We start from the raw sequence: 15,899 nt of genomic DNA, 5'->3' as shown, positions 1-15,899 counted from the left end.
GAGCAGGAATGGAAGAAGTGAGTTTGAGGCACCTATCTCCTGGCTCCACCCCCTTGAGGTCACCTGGAGCTGTCACCTCCCTGGACTAGAGGTCTTTTCCCATGGCACATGTCCTCTCTAACACAGCTGGTCACAGTTCTGTTGTCACTGACTCTGAGTCCTCTGTCACTTCCTACATCCAAGGACCTTCCTGAATGCTGCCCCTCACTTTTGTAGATAGTCTTAATTTGAGTTACTTGGGGTTCTTGAGGGCCCCTTTCCTTGGTGCTGGGAATAAGAGGTGAGAAGAGTATGGATTCCAGGGACAGACAGACAGGAATTCCAAAGCTAGCTTTGCTTGTCAACAGGGGTCTTCGATCAAGTCTTTAAGAACGCAGTGACAGAACTGGAGAGATGTCTCAGTTGGTAAGCTGTTTGCCATGAAAGCTCGAGGACCTCAGTTTGGTTTCCAGAACCCACATTACAAAGGGAAACAAAACAAAAACTAGCACTGGGAGGCAGAGACAAGAGGTTCCCTGGTGGTCACTAACTTACCTGAGTCAGTGACCCCCAGGCCAGTGAGGGAGACCCTGTGTCAAAGAGACAAGGCAGAGAGCAGCAGGAACCGCACCAGAGGAGGTTGACCTCTGTCCTCCATGTGCTTGTGCAAGCACGCGCGTCAACGCACGCACCCACACACATAAACACAGACACACAAGACAAAGCAGTATAGGATGCTGCCAAAGCCAGGATTTACAGACTGAAATGAAAGGAGAAAAAGCAGTAGACACTGTGCTCTCCACTATGGTATAGGCTGGACCCAGGGTCAGGAAAAGGACAACAGTGTGTTTCTATAGCAGAGGAACCTGGTAGGCATCACTTCAGCTGAAATGTCCAGGGGGTCAGCAGCAGTAATGTGTCTCACTGACAGCACACAACTCCTTTCTATGATGCCACAATAAGAGCATTGACCTCAGTGGTGGCCTCGCTCTGCACTCATATCCTAGGTCCAGTCCCAAGAAAAGAGCCACATACAGGATCCAAACATATGGTTGGTGTTCTTTAAGCATCAAGGTCTTGGGGAAAGAAGAAATCTAATACATCTTGGATAAGGCTTAAGTAATGTGGCAACTCAATAGGAGGAAAGGTTCAGGGTTGGATGTTGGAAGCAGTAAAGGAGGCATTAGGAGATGGCTGGGAACATCTGGATTAAGCCTTCCAGTAGCCGGTATTGTAGCAATGCCGATTTCTGAGGTTTAATGCATGCTCTTTAAGTATGACACCAAACTTAGAGAATGGGGGAAGAGCATGCAGCACCACGGTCTGGTGAGTAGGTAGACAGGAAACAGAAAAAGATCAGGTACAAGAGTGAGAACATGATAGTGAGGGTCAGACCAGCCTGGTCACCTCTGGAAAGGCAGATCTAGAACTAGACCATGTGTGGGTGCGGGGTGGGGTGGGAGAATCCCTCACAGGCCCTGGCAAAGCCATTCAAACCACTGGGTTAGACACTGTCCCTATTGTATCCAATTTCCTGACCTTCCAACCATGGTGGCCACCTCACATTCCTGCAATATATTACATTTTTTTTAGAACTGTTCTCACACCAATCTTAGGGCTCTTCTGGAACCTATGCCCTTGTCCTAAGCAATGGGCCCATGGCCTAGGCAAGTGACCTGAGACCCGCTGTAGGTCCTTTTTGTTTACCATTAGAAAAGATGTCTGTGTTCTTTCTGGTGATGAAGACGTGAGGGTGAATCAAGGAGCTGCTGAGTGGTTCATCCTCAAGCAGCTGCCATTTGACGTTGACTGGCAGACAGCCCTACGAGCTAGGCTGGTGGCATTTGAGCTCCTAACACTGGACATCTCCGAGCAAGCTGCAGCCTTGCTCTTCTGTGGTTTGGTTACAACAGCTACTGGTTGCTTCTCTGTTCCAGACTGATCTGAATTTCTTCCACAGAAAGCCACTAGTACATAGAACACACAGAGGTATGATGGAATGTGATGCATAGCACAGGCACAGGTGTGACAGGATGGAATACATAGCACAGACACAGGTCTGATGGAATGGGATACATGTCATGGACACAGGTATGACGGGATGGAATACATGTCATGGACAGGTGTGAGGGGATGGGATACATGTCATGGACAGGTGTGAGGGGATGGAATACATGTCATGGGCACAGGTGTGACGGGGTGGAATACATGTCATGGACACAGGTGTGACAGGGTTGAATACATGTCATGGACAGGTGTGAGGGGATGGGATACATGTCATGGACACAGGTGTGACGGGATGGAATACATGTCATGGACAGGTGTGACGGGGTGGAATACATGTCATGGACACAGGTGTGACGGGATGGGATACATGTCATGGACACAGGTGTGACGGGGTGGAATCCATGTCATGGACAGGTGTGATGCGATAAGGGGAGACAGGAACTCGCTTCTCCCCTGGTTTTGGTTCCCTTCCTCTCCCTCTCCTCCATCTGTTGCAGTCTTACCATGTTGATAGCCCAGCTCTGGCTGTCTGCAGAAATAATGTATGCCTCACACACCATGGCCCTCTTAGCAGCCATGTTTGTGCCTGGAGCTTGTTATGCATGAGCACAGTGTTGAGAATTCCTGTTTGCAGCATCTCGCCTTACCTCTCAACAGTTCTGTGAAGGAGGTATAGTCATTATTGTTACTAAATAGATGGGGAAACTGAGGCCCAGTGTAGGCACCTTGCCCACCCTGAGTGAGCCAGTTAGGAATGTAAAAGATGCGAGTCCAAACCACCAGACAGGCTTCTTAAAGGACCTCTGTGTGAAGTCTCCACCTCACTTTGCTTCCACTCTGATAGTCCCCTACCCCTGGAGGTTCCCTGGCTGCACCAAGATGTGGTCTTAGCCAGAAGTCATTGCTACACGTTGAGGCTTCTTGACAGATAGTTCTGCCTAGCTGTCATCATGAAGCAACATCCTAATCCCTGTCATAGTATGTGACTGTGGATACAGAGAGTAAGCCACTGCCGCAAGGTCACATGACCAGCATAGTGGTGAGAACAGAATCCAGCTCTGTGACACTCCAGGACCCCTTGCTGGCCTTAGTGTACACAAAGGATCTAAAGCCCCAACTCTGCCCAGGAAACACAATCACCCAGCTGTGCTTCAGAGCCATGTTTTGGCGGGTGAGGGAATGACACTCAGAGTGGCAGCGGAGTGGCCGAGGCCCTTGGAAGCCATCTACAAACATTCCTCTGTGGGAGTATTCCAAGAGAAGTGTGCCAGAAGCCACCATGAGGCAGGCACGCCCAGCTTCCCTGGATGTGATAAGCTCATCTTTCTCCCAGTCACATCTTCCAGTGCAGTAGGAAGATGGGCAAGGCTGAGAAGGTGGAAACTGATGTGGTGAGGGGATGCTGAGGTCTCTTCCTTCTCACCCCAGCTCTGTTTAGTTCCCAGAGCAGATGTTAGGCTTCTCATTGACCTTGGAAGTTTGTGAGGTGAGTGTCTGGTTAATCAATCCTATGTCCTCGGAAGGTACCATTCTTTGTACATTGCTCAGGCACCACCTGTGTTCCTCTTGTGAGGTCCCTACTTCATCAGCACAGTCCCCAGTGTGCTTCCATGGGAGCCCAGCTGTGTGGAGGCACCCCATGGCATTGGTGGGGAAACAGAACCTTCTAGAAGTGATGGCACATGTCTACAGAGTGAAGAGCAGAGGCTGGATTCAAACCCAGGACCAGCTGGACCCACCCTGAAACTTCTTCAGTTGCATCTGTGCAGGATCAGCCGGTGGTGCTAGCACTATTATGCCAAGTTCGTGAGACCTCAAAAAGACCACCAAAGAGCTGACTCACTGACGCAAACTCACAAGCCTCAGCAGGGACCCTGTCCAGCAAACTGGAACAGCATCTTCAGGAAAAGGGTGCCTGTCCTCAATTGTAAGAGGTTTTTAAAAGGGAAAAACAAAAGCAGGGTGGTACATGCCTTGGCTGTAAAGGATTGGGTAAGAGTAGGTGACCTATGGATACATTGATGAAGGTCTAGAGGAAATTTCAAAATTGTTACTAACAGTTGCCCACAAGGCAAGAGGATGCTATTTACCAAAATTAGTCATTGCCTGACCACCCGGATGGGATCACTTTGACTGGGGTCAGCACAGTTTGGATGTTCCTTGGATGTTCCTGTTTATGGCTCCTTGACTGGAGCTGAATCAGCCTTGTGCCATGCAGGGAATTTCTCAAGGTGGCTTTTTCTGAGGATGAATCCTCTCCAGTTTACTGTGTTCCTACAGCACCAAGGCAGATAGATCCCTGGGCCAGGCAGGGAGGAGGGTTGGTGCTCTGTGAGGCTTTCATGGTCACTAAGCTCCGAAAGCCTGCTCCCTAGCCTTGAGTCATGCCAGGTATGAGAGACTTCAATGTTCCAGGGCATCAAGACTACCACCCTGGATCTCAGGTTTAGCCTGCTATGGTAGAGATCTGGATGGGAACAGAGCACAGCCTCCCGAGGGCCCAGAGGTCAGTAAGGGTATAGTCTGCTTTGAGAGGCTATCCCAGGCAACCTGGAACAGGGCCAGAAGAGGACTAATGGACATAGCCTAGGACATCTTAAGTGTGTATGGGGCAGGGAAGGACAGCAGCTCCAGGAGTAGAAGAGACTCCGGGACACTTTCCATACTGAATCCATCACCCAAAGAAATAGGCTGGAGTGGAGGGGCTCCTCCTCTTCATCTAACTGATCACCCACTCCTTCTCTTTACCAAGCAACCTCAAACCAGGGCTCCAGGAACCTATCTGCCTTCTTGCCCCATTGTAGGCCACATGGCCACCTCATCCAGTTGGTTGTTGCTAATTGTCATGGGATGCATGTATCTGGCCATCTTTTTACAAAGCTGCGGGTTGAGGGACACAGACAGCTCTTTGAAGGATTTCAGTGCTTAGCATAGCAAAGAATGGACCCATGTGGCTTAGATTGGAGACATAAGGGACAGGGCTAGGCATTGACCCTAAGAAATTTGAGGACCCATTCCCTAGGCTGCTGGTGCAGCATCTCCAGCAACTGCTCAGTTTAATTATTTCATATTTGTCAGGCTGGAAGCATCCAGCCCTTCAGATCTGAGCCTGGGACAGAAGACCCCAACTACTTCCAGCCCCTATGAAGCCTACGTACGGTGTTGCCTGACACCCAAAAGGCAAGACCCAAGTATCAACAGCAAAGATCTCTTCCCCAGCCACAGACCCAGCCCGGGGTCTTGTTCTTCCATGCTCCAGGCTCAGACACAACCTCCAGGGAGTCACCAATCTGAAGGAAAAACATTTGCTTGGTGCTGCTGGGGGCTCCCTGGAGCTAACAATCAACCAGACTGCAGAGCTCTGCTCATTTGTGAGGTTTATGGAGCCACTTGTAAAGAAACAGAAACATTTGCTCGTAGTGACAAAGACTCTGCTGCCACTAGGCTGGGAGTGTCTGCATCTGGGGCATCTCATGGGAAGGTTCCAGCAGCTGCTCAGCAAGTGGGGGAGGGGAAGCCCGACCAAGCCCAATGTGGTGACCCATGTCTTCCTGGCACAAATGGACAGTGCTCTTACAACCATGTACACAGCATGGCACTTGACAGCCCTCCATCCTGTCTGACGGGTCAGCTGCTCCCCACCCTGCACATGCCCTCTGCTTTCACCAGCAGGGAACCCATCATCCATACACTCAGTTCATGCTTCCTTCTTCCACGGAGCGGTATTCGGTGACTCCTCCCCTTCTGGTAGGCACTCCATCATGTACCGGGAAGTGATGGGCATGCAAGAAAGCTACAGTGGCTTTCTTCAGGATGCTCTCAGTCTGGAGAGAAACAGGCCCAGGGCATAGTGCAGTGAGTCCTGGGGACACAGGAGCAGCAAGCCAGGCCAGATGTTCATGGGTGGGTTTCCTGTTCCTGATGCTCGTCTCCCTGAAGGAGAAGGGGCTGCTGGGATAAGGATGTGTAGAGGGAGCTGGTCAGGGAGAATTAGAAAAAGAATTTTTCATGGCTGTAAACATTCCAAGCCAGGGGTGATCATCTTAGGGCTTTTATTTTCATGGTAAATACCATGACCACCAACAAGTTGGAGAAAGAGTTTATTTCATCTTACAGCTTGAAGCCTGTTGTCAGGGAAGTTGGGGAAGGAATTCAAAGCAGGATTCCAGAGGCAGGAGCTGATGCAGAGGCCATGGAGGAGTGCTTCTTACTGGCTTTCCTCAGCCTGCTTTCTTATAGCTCTCACAATCACCAGACTAGGGGGTACCTCACATGGTGACTTAGGCCCTCCCATATCAACCATCAATCACGAAAAATGCATCACAGGTGTGTCCACAGGCCGATCTGGCAGAAGTTTCTGGCTCCAGAATGACTCTAGCTGTATCAAGTTGATATAAAACTAGCCAGCACAGGGGTTCATGCAAGGTGGGCATCAGGCCTGGAAGACTCCAAAGGACTTCCGGAATCTAATCTAAATTAATCATTTTCCCACTTGTGACTGTAGAGGAATTAGGAAAGAGCCCCAGCCAGTGGGAGTAAGCAATTGCCCTTTGTTCACCATTTATCCATCCATATGCAAACAATGTGAGTGTCCTGGGGCAGGTGCAAGTGTCCTGGGGCAGGAAAGTTTGGTTTGTAAAGTGCTTGCTACCCAAACATGAGGCTCTGAATAAAATACTCAGAACCCACGTGAGAAAGTCAGGCATGATGATATATACTGGTGACCTAAAAGCCAGAGAGGCAGAGAGAAGAGGACGTCTAGGGTTTACTGGCTACAGAGTTCCAGGTCAATGAGAGAAAAAAAATTTCAAAAGACAAGGTGGATAGCTCCCAAGGAATAATACCCTACACATATTCACTCTACACACACACACACACACACACACACACACACACACACACACACACACACACACGAACACCCCCACCTCTCCCTACACATGTACCAATGTTCCCTCTGCCCTGACAAGGGTTTCTTGACTGCTTTGCTGCCTGTGGCCGTCTGCCAGCCCTCTCCCACCCCGCCCTCCCACCCCTGGTCTCCAGCTTCCTCCAGCTGAGCCTTGCACTTTCTGAGAATCGGTTGGGTCCCTTGCCAACTCTCCCAATGCAAGTCATATTTGTTATTGTAACTATGTGGTTTAAATTAAACATCACATAAAAGGATGAGATACGAGTGCAGAAGGAAATACAGTCGCCGAGATGGAAACTCCATCGAATACTTGTGAACGTCTGAAGGGGAGTCTCTGGAAAGAATTTGAAGGGCACAACCACCCCAAAGTTAGGTCCTTTGTTGCATAGTGCCAGTTAGTAAATATTTGTTGCCTGAGTGCCTTGGTAAATGACGTCATGGTTGTGATTTATATGAAATACAAAGCTTATGGTCAGAGAAAGGCCTTAGTTCAAGGCAAAACTAACTGGCAATTACATGGATGTTTAAGTCATACACATGGTAATGAAATGTCTAAGGCACATACTTGTCCTTGTAAGAGTCCCTCCTTAGAAATTCAACTTTAGTTTACTAGTGATGCCATTCATGAGGCTGTGTCCTGGGAATGAGCAAATTTAGTAAAGGATCATCAGAGAGTATATGACAAAGCAAAGCTTTTTCACCATGTAGCCAAGGATGACCTTGAACTCCTGATCCTTGTCTCCTTCACCCCAACCCCCAACCTGACCACCTTCCAGTAGCTTTGTGCCACTGTAACCAGTTTATGGGGTCTGGGGTATTGAACCCGGGGATTCTCACACATGCTAGACAAGTACTCTAACCCTTCCCTAATGCAAGGCATTTTCTGTGGCATGACACAGCACAGTAGGCATAGCAGCAGGGGCCAGTATGCAAATGAGTGGATGGGCGTGGCTGCGTCTCAGCAGAGGATGAAACTGTATCTACAGAAATAGACCAGGAGCCACATTCTCTGTTACTGATTTGTCCCACAGTGCAAAGCTCCCACCCTACCTCCCTTGGACCCTGACTTCCAGCTGCAGAGATCCTCAGGTCCAAAGATGATTACAGCTCAATAGGCCTAGGACAGTGACAGGTAACCATGTTGCAGAGGGGACACGCTGAGCAGACAACAGTTGAACCAGGCTTATAGGACCAGTGACCAGGTGGGGCAGCCTGAAGACACTCTGAGTAGGGGTAGCATCATGTGCAGAGGCAAGAGCTTGGAGTGGATATCACAGGGGCAAGGGGTGGTGTCATATAAGGGCTTGGACTCAACTCTGGAACTGGTGGGTCTGCCCCTCCACTAAGACTTTCCCAGAAAGATTAGCTTGCTTGTGTCAAGTGTCCCCTCCATCCCCCTCACAGGTGGTGGGGAAGAAGCAGGACAGGACTGTGCCTCCCTCCCCTATCTGGCCCTTTCCCAGGTGTGTCGTGAAGATGAGGGATGGCTCACACTGGAGACTAAGGCACAGAAAGGTCTGGAGCCCCGCAATCCCACAGGGTTACTCTGGTTCAGAACCACTGCCCGTGTGAGGGGCCATGGATGCTTGTGCCAGATGCAGCGACTGTGGAGGGGGCACCTCACAGAGACAGGGACTGCCCAATCCAGGAAGTCCAACTCCTCATGACACACAGTGCCCTTGCCCCGCTGGATGCCTGGTGACAGGGTGCATGCGCGTCCCCTAGACTGGCAGTTTTCAGGGACGCTGGTATTTAAGCCAGCCTCCTGTGTCTCCGCTGCAGGCAGCAGTGCCAGGGGACTCACTGTTGCCATTTGGATGGGGCATCTCAGCACCCCGGTACCCTGACTGCACGAGAAGCTTCCATGAAGAAACGCTCTCACAAACCACCTTCCTGCTGCCGGGAGCAAGGCTGAGCACACTCTGCAGAGGCGCTCCAAGCCACTCTCCCCCTAATCAACTGTGGGCATTAAAGGGAGTGATTTTTTTTAATTCTCCCCAAGCCAGATTCCATTAATGAAGCCCCATTTAACAGAAGTCAATTTACCGAAAAGAAAAAAAACCTCGAGTGTAATTGCTTAAATACATTTTATGTAGTACCGCAGTAGCGATTTACTGGGCAAGTTTGGAATTCCCCAGGCCCCCCAGAGAGAAGTTAATGTGGACAGAAAGGTTTGAAGGGGGGCCTCTCCTTTTGTGTTCCTCTCCTTTAATTATGATTCTAAGAGGGAACAACATTAAAGAGGATCCTGGAGGGTAGAAGGAGAGTTGGGAAGACAGACATAGGATGGAATTCTGCCTAGACAGTTTCACGGTTGTATGTGACAGTGCCTCGCTGGCTGAGAGCCCAGGCTCCAAATGAGATGGTCTAGGTTATAATCTCACCTCTACCATTAAGTGCTGTGTGAGGTCGAGTGGATTTCTTTACCTCTCTGTGATGCCAGGCGGCCCAGTGGGAAAGACTAGAAAGAGCACAAATACGAAGATGGAGACATTCGTATAACAGTGGATGAAACACTCAATAACAGTGTTATTCCAACCTACAAAGCTCTCCTGCTTGACTAGTAACAGAGTGCAGTGAGTGAGTGAGTGTGTGTGTGTGTGTGTGTGTGTGTGTGTGCGTGCACGCATTTGATGTGTGCATGCTCAATCTGAAAGCCAGGCGGGGACAAATCAAGAAGAGGAAGGTTCCTCTGAGAGCATGACACCTGCTTGGCAGCTTGAGGATGTGAGCGAGCCAGGTGGAGGTCTGGAAGGAAAGCCAGCATGGCAGGCAGGGGGAACTGGTCGAGTGCAAAGGTCCTGGGCAGAAGCAGGCCTGGGCAGGTGTTCACCCCAAGGAGTCCATGTGTTCAGAGTATAAGAAACAAGAGGGAGAGGCAGAAGCAGGAAGGGGGACTTCCCTGAAGGCTGTGGGGGTCCAAGGTGTGGACCTTACTCTGAGGACAGAAGTCACTGGGGTTTCCTTTTGCTTTGTTTCCTTTTTAATGAACACTGTTCAGGGGATATTTACATAAAATCATACTCCCAGTCGTGAATGTTCAGCTCGTTGGATGGCTGGTAAAAGTGGCCTTCCCACACAGTTAACAGAGCCTAGATCCACACCACTTCGCGCCTGCTCAGACAAGCAGGATCCGTTGACAGCTCTCAGCCCAGCTCTGGCTCCCACGGGTCTACTTCCTTCCACTGCACATTCATCTTCCCCAGAGTCCAGTGAGTGAGACTGCACTGTGCCTTCCACGCTTATGGTCCACATTCACAGACATGATGCTCACTCGTGACCCATACTGTCTAACACTCGCTCTCCATGATGGTGGTCTACCTTCCTGACCTACACTCACAGCCCACACTCTCTCCCTCTACCTCCTCTGAGTCCTGCAAACCTTCACTCTTCTGGCTCAGTGTCAAGTGTCTTTGTACTCACCTGTGTGGAAAGGAATTGTTTGTTGGTTTTGCTTTTTGGTTTTTGGCAACCAAGTTCTCTTGCTGTGCAACACAGGCTAGCCTCAAACTCCCAGCAATTTTCCTGACTCAGTCTCCGTGTGTGTGTGTGTGTGTGTGTGTGTGTGTGTGTGTGTGTGTGTGTGTGTGTGTGTGTGTGTGCCTTGAGAGTCCAGGAGAGAGCCACTGTGGTTAATTCTGGCAAAAAGCTTTGAGCCAACTCCAGCACCATCTCTCCACAGCAGCTTGATGAGGATCCTGCCACAGAAGCCCTCAGTTCTGTGATAGGACCAAGGGCAACCTCAAATGCTCAACACATATGCTTGGAAAAACAGGCAGAGCTGAGTGCGCGCGCGCGTGCACACACACACACACACACATACAGAGAGAGAGGGGGGAGGGGAGAGAAGAGAAAGAGAGAGGGGAGAGAAGAGAAGGAGGAGAGAGGAAGAGAGGGGGCGTCTTGCAGCCTGGGAGGAGACGGGACAACTGTAAGGTACCAGATACCCCTAGCATATCTATACATAGGAAGCCAAGTATCACTCCCACTTCACCCCTGAGCTAGGAGTCCCCTGCCCCAACTTCCAATTATACTCTGGACTGCTAGACTACCCCCTCCTTGCCTTTTTTTTAAAGAAGCAGCCGTGGGTTCTGAATTATTGAGGTGAATTTTCCTTAGTTCTACTTCCGTATGTAAATAGCCTCCAAGCTCTGTCATTGAGCTCGAATTGAATTTGGCCTAGGGTGGGGGAGCCCACGATACCAATTGAGGCTCCTTAGAAAACTTAAATGACTCACCCTGTAATAAACTATTTTAAATGGGATCTGGTGAAATACAGTAATTGGTTTCTATAATAGTTCCTGCCCAAGCACTATGGGTTATATTCCTCGAGTTTTGTGTGCGTCAGCGTTTTCATGATAGTAAAAATCCAGTTCAGAGGGTATCCAGCTCCTCGGTTAAATCTTTTGTTTAATGTACATGTATAGAAAGCCACTCTGCCGCCCCTCTAGTGTCTGCCCCTCCGATCCCTCTTCTCTTGCCTTCTCCTCCTTCCCCTCTGTCTGGGAGACTCACCCGTGGGCAAGCATCACTCTTGCAATGAGTTTCCAACTAGATCTACAGGAGCATCCGCAGCGGGGCCTTGGAGGAGGACAAAAAGAGTGCTCTGGTGTTCCTTCCTTGTTCCTTCCTGTCGGACTTTTCCCAAACCATGTGAAGATCTGGGTAGAGAATGGCTTTTGCCCTGCAACCCTATGGTTAGGGGTATTTCCTGTTTCTTCGACTCCAGGACAGGGAGTGGTAATGAGTGTCTCCCTACCACCCACCATGCCACCCCTATCCCTTGTACCAACCTCTAGGGCTACTTATTGGTTTCTCCACTGCCTGCTATCACTTGAATAAGCTGACATGCCTGCCTTGTACCAAGTGTCATGTTGGGCTCTGAGCACCCATGTGAGAATAAATAACAAATGCCATTCCCAAGAGTTTGAAGAGTTTGCTGATGTTGGGGACACTGGGTTCTTTGCAGAGTATCCTCTTGTGGAATCCCTGCAACCCTGGGAAGGGTATACCAGCAGCCATACTCCATAGATCAGGTCACAGAGTCTCCAAGGGTTTAAGTGACCTTCTTGAGGTCTCAGTGTAGGTAGCTTGTCCTCCCTAGACCCAGCTGCTATTCCCTGTTCCCTATTCTGTTTCTCACTGAGGGCTGATCTTCAGGAGACATGACAGAGTTGGAGTTGGCCTCTGTGGTATGATAGTGTAGGGAAGGAGTTGCTGTGGGCAGACTGGAATGTGCCAGGCCCTGGGATAACCTTAGTGCCCAGACATTTGCTTAGTGCACAGACTTGGGGGCTTGGTTTCTCACTTAAAAAGATCTGGTGCTGGGTACAAGGTCACAGTAGGGACACCTTGATCTGGATCTAAGCCCAGACCGCTATGACTTTCAAGTCTGGAAGATTGGGAACGATTTCCTGGGGCTAGGGATTTCAGGGACTTCCTAGAGTCCTGTGAAGTGACAATATAGTGTGGGAGGAAGGGAAACAGGGGACACAGCCCAGGCAGAAGACAGCAAAGACCCAGTAGCAAAGGCAGTAGAATGCCGATGGGCTGCTCAGAGAGGGTGCTCAACTTGGCACCTAACTTTCTGGAGGTGTCTCAGATCCTGGGCATCTGGTGGGATTTGGGGAATCAGGATTGGAGATAATAATTTGCTTGGAAATGCCTCCCGCTGCACAGGCCCTAGGCTGCTAGAGTGGGTGGTATTCACCTCCTGCTACAGATGATGGGTAGACACCTGAGTTTTGCTCCTGACCCCTCTGTGTCCTTCCACCCAGGTTTACTGGAGCCAGCCTCCCAGCTCCTGTCATCAGCAGCAAGAACTGGCTGCGGCTACACTTCACATCAGATGGCAACCACCGGCAGCGTGGCTTCAGCGCTCAGTACCAAGGTAAGCCCAGCCAAGCCAGGGCTTCCTCTGAGAGAAGTGACAGAAGTCACAGGGGTAACCTTGGGGTTTCAGTCCCTCACTCCGGGACCCGCACGTGACTTCAGGCACTGTTGTCTTGAGTCAGTTACATTTGTGGACCCAGAGGTCTCCATGCCTGCATCTTTGTGCCTGTCCTCGTAGCTTTAAGCCACTAGAGTGTAGTTCCCAGGTCCTGTGTCACTGTTCTCTGTGCGACAGTCCTCAGGCCTGACTGCCACTCTTCAGGCCAGGGTCACCATCACGATTAGTGCTAAGAGTCAGGCCCAGTGTGAAGAACTTGGCAGGTACCCCCATTGCGCCTCAGCATCACTGTGAAGTAGATACTGACTGCACATTCCTTTCACAGCGAGGGAAGCCAGTTTGCCTGCCACCCTCCCCACAACTCCACTCTTCTAAGCCAGCCCTCCACATCTTCTTAGCAGTTAGCTGATCTCTCCACAGTCAGGAGGCTCCCCACACCTCCGCTCCTCTTCATTCCATCTAGAGCACAGCCTTATTGCAAGCACAGGCAAAAATCCCTTTAGGGAGAATCCCTGCTTACTTCCCACCTCCAATCTGGACATGAACTCAGAGCAGGAGAGGCGTATGGAAACCATAGGTAAGGACATTTGTGCTCCAATAAGGAATTGGACGCCAGGAGCCACCTCTAAAAGAGGAGTGGGTTAATCCGGAAAGGGAGTCAAACCCCCACACCTGAAAGAGGGTGAGGTATTCAGGGCATGTATGGCAGGGGACCAGACATGCCCCCAAACCTTGCCTGTAGTTTGAGACGGTATTCAAAACTGATAGGTACCCTGGGGCCTAGGGTAAAAACTGCAGTTGTGGGAACCATATTGTCATGTCTGGGCTTCATGAGTGGCCTCGTTCCCTCTACCTACATTAAAGGAAACTTTTGCAATATATAAAAATAAAAAAAATAATAAAGCAGAAGCCCACTGGGCCTGGTGGCCTCACAGAGCCTGGCTTTCCCGGAGACAGTATATCCCACCATTGAGACCCGGCTCGAGTGAGAAGGAGAGGCAGCCACCTACATCTTCATGCCATGTTCTCCAAAACAGAAAAGCAGAGTTGAATCTCCGATTAAGTAAGTGCTGGGTATGCCTGATAGTTCAGGGTCTTGAGGCCCCCTATGTCCGTTGATGTGATAGGTGAAGACTCAGTGGCAGGCCAGAGTTTCAAGACCATGCACCCGGCAGTCTCTGGGTCATCTGATTACATCCCTACTGTGTGCTTGCTGCACAACTACTGTGTGGCTGTTAAATAGCTACTGTGTGCTACACTCCATGCAAGATAACCTTGTCCCCACTGCACAGTGGCCTTCCAGATCTTATTCCTTTCAGCAGAGAAGCTGTGCCACCAGCCCAAGAGCACACAGCACCTTCCTGCATGGTGACACTGGAATTCACCTGCAAGCCTTTGTGAGTTTATCCATAAAACCACAGGCTTTGTTCTTAGCTGTCTCCTTATGCCTGTCTGTTCAGTGACTTTGACACTTTCATCTGTGAATCACACCCTCACCATAAACATTTGTATATGTCCGTATGCATATATATATATATATATATATATATATATGTATGCATTTTTTCCAGTCACAACCTACAGTGCTCCTGCCCTATAGGTTTTTTGACCTGGGTGTGAGGCACTCTGATCACTTCTTTTCCATTTTGTAATGCTACCTGCAGCCTCTAACTTAATTTCACAAGTCTGAAGTAGAGAATGACTCACAATCTAAGAAGCTCTTCTTCAGGCATGTCCTTCTTAAAGTTTTGCTCTCCTAACCCTTCCACATGGGACTTTTGAACTGCTGTGTCTCAGGGCTACCAAGGTCATAGGTACTTGGTCCCAGGTGGCTCTGTTATATCCTTAACATGTTTGCATGAAATAGGTGTATTGGCAGTTTCATTTTTACAAGCACACGGAGCACTAGTAAACTGCAGGCCCAAGATTTTATTTATTGCACCCCAGCCCAGAGAGACTTAGTACATATATGGGTTGCTTAGTGACCTCAGAACCCACTTTTTCTAATGGTGATGGTGGTGATGATGATGATGGAGGTGGTGGTGATGATAATGATAATGATGATGAGGTAGTAACGATGGTGATGATGATGATGGGGGTGGTAGTGATGATGGTGATGACAATAATTATGATGAGGTGGTAATGATGGTGATGATAATGGAGGTGTTGCTGCTGCTGCTGATAATGATGGAGGTGGTAGTGATGATGATGATAATGATGATGAGTTGGTGGTGATGATGATGGTGGTGATGGAGGTGATGGTGGTGATGGAGGTGATGGTGGTAATGATGGTGGAGGTGATGGTGGTGATGGAGGTGGTGATGATGATGGAGGTGGTGGTGATGGTGATGATGGAGGTGATGGTGCTGATAATGGTGGAGGGCTTGGTGATGGTGATGAGGCTTGGAAAGACTCAGGGTAAAGTACTTGCTATGCAAGTGTGAGATTGGAACTCAGAGCTCACATAAATTTCAAGTGGATATGGCCTCCCACTTGTTTTCCCAAGTGGTAGAAACAGTAGTTCCCCTGAGCAAGCAGGCTAGTTGACCAAACTGGCAAGCATTGGGTTTAAGTGATAGACCTACCTCAGTAAATAAAAAATAAGGTCGAGAGTGAGTGAGGAAGACATTTGTCATGTCTGTCCTTCACACCCAAGCACACGTTTGCACAAATACATGCAAATACACACACACACACACACACACACACACACACACCATATGTATAGCAAGAATTGCAAGTTGATAACAATTATCAAAGTGTTTGGTTATGTTCATGGCCAGGGCACAATTTCAGTGTCAGAAGGTCTGAGCCCTATCAGGCTCGTCTCTAACTGGCTACCAGAGCAGGGGTGATCCTGCTGCAATTCATGGTGTTCTCCGTGAGACATCGCTTCATACGGCACAGAAGGATGAGTGTCTGAGGTCCCGCTCCACTCCTGAGAGATGAACTTAAAGATGAGAGTGGCAGTTGGGCCTGATTAAGAACTCTCAGATCTGATACAATGGGAGTAGTTTTGCTGGAGGAACTTAAAAAGGGGCAGAAAACAAA

At 49.5% G+C, this 15,899-nt stretch overlaps 1 protein-coding gene across 3 annotated transcripts in view; it reads left to right on the top strand.

Annotated features, from left to right (window-relative positions):
- The window catches only part of Csmd2 (CUB and Sushi multiple domains 2), a 558,343-nt gene that overhangs the window by 270,701 nt on the left and 271,743 nt on the right, over window positions 1–15,899 (top strand). For all 3 annotated transcript variants that reach the window (XM_040756596.1, XM_040756595.1, XM_040756597.1), the window contains exon 6: window positions 12,676–12,788. In XM_040756596.1, coding sequence (XP_040612530.1) covers window positions 12,676–12,788 — 113 coding nt within the window. The remainder of the gene's footprint in view (window positions 1–12,675; window positions 12,789–15,899) is intronic.

Source organism: Mesocricetus auratus, unplaced genomic scaffold (assembly GCF_017639785.1).
Source record: "Mesocricetus auratus isolate SY011 unplaced genomic scaffold, BCM_Maur_2.0 Super-Scaffold_100014, whole genome shotgun sequence".
Classification (NCBI taxonomy): Eukaryota; Metazoa; Chordata; class Mammalia; order Rodentia; family Cricetidae; genus Mesocricetus; species Mesocricetus auratus.
The sequence above is the reverse complement of the archived record's forward strand: the minus strand, read 5'-3'. Positions and strand labels throughout refer to the sequence as shown.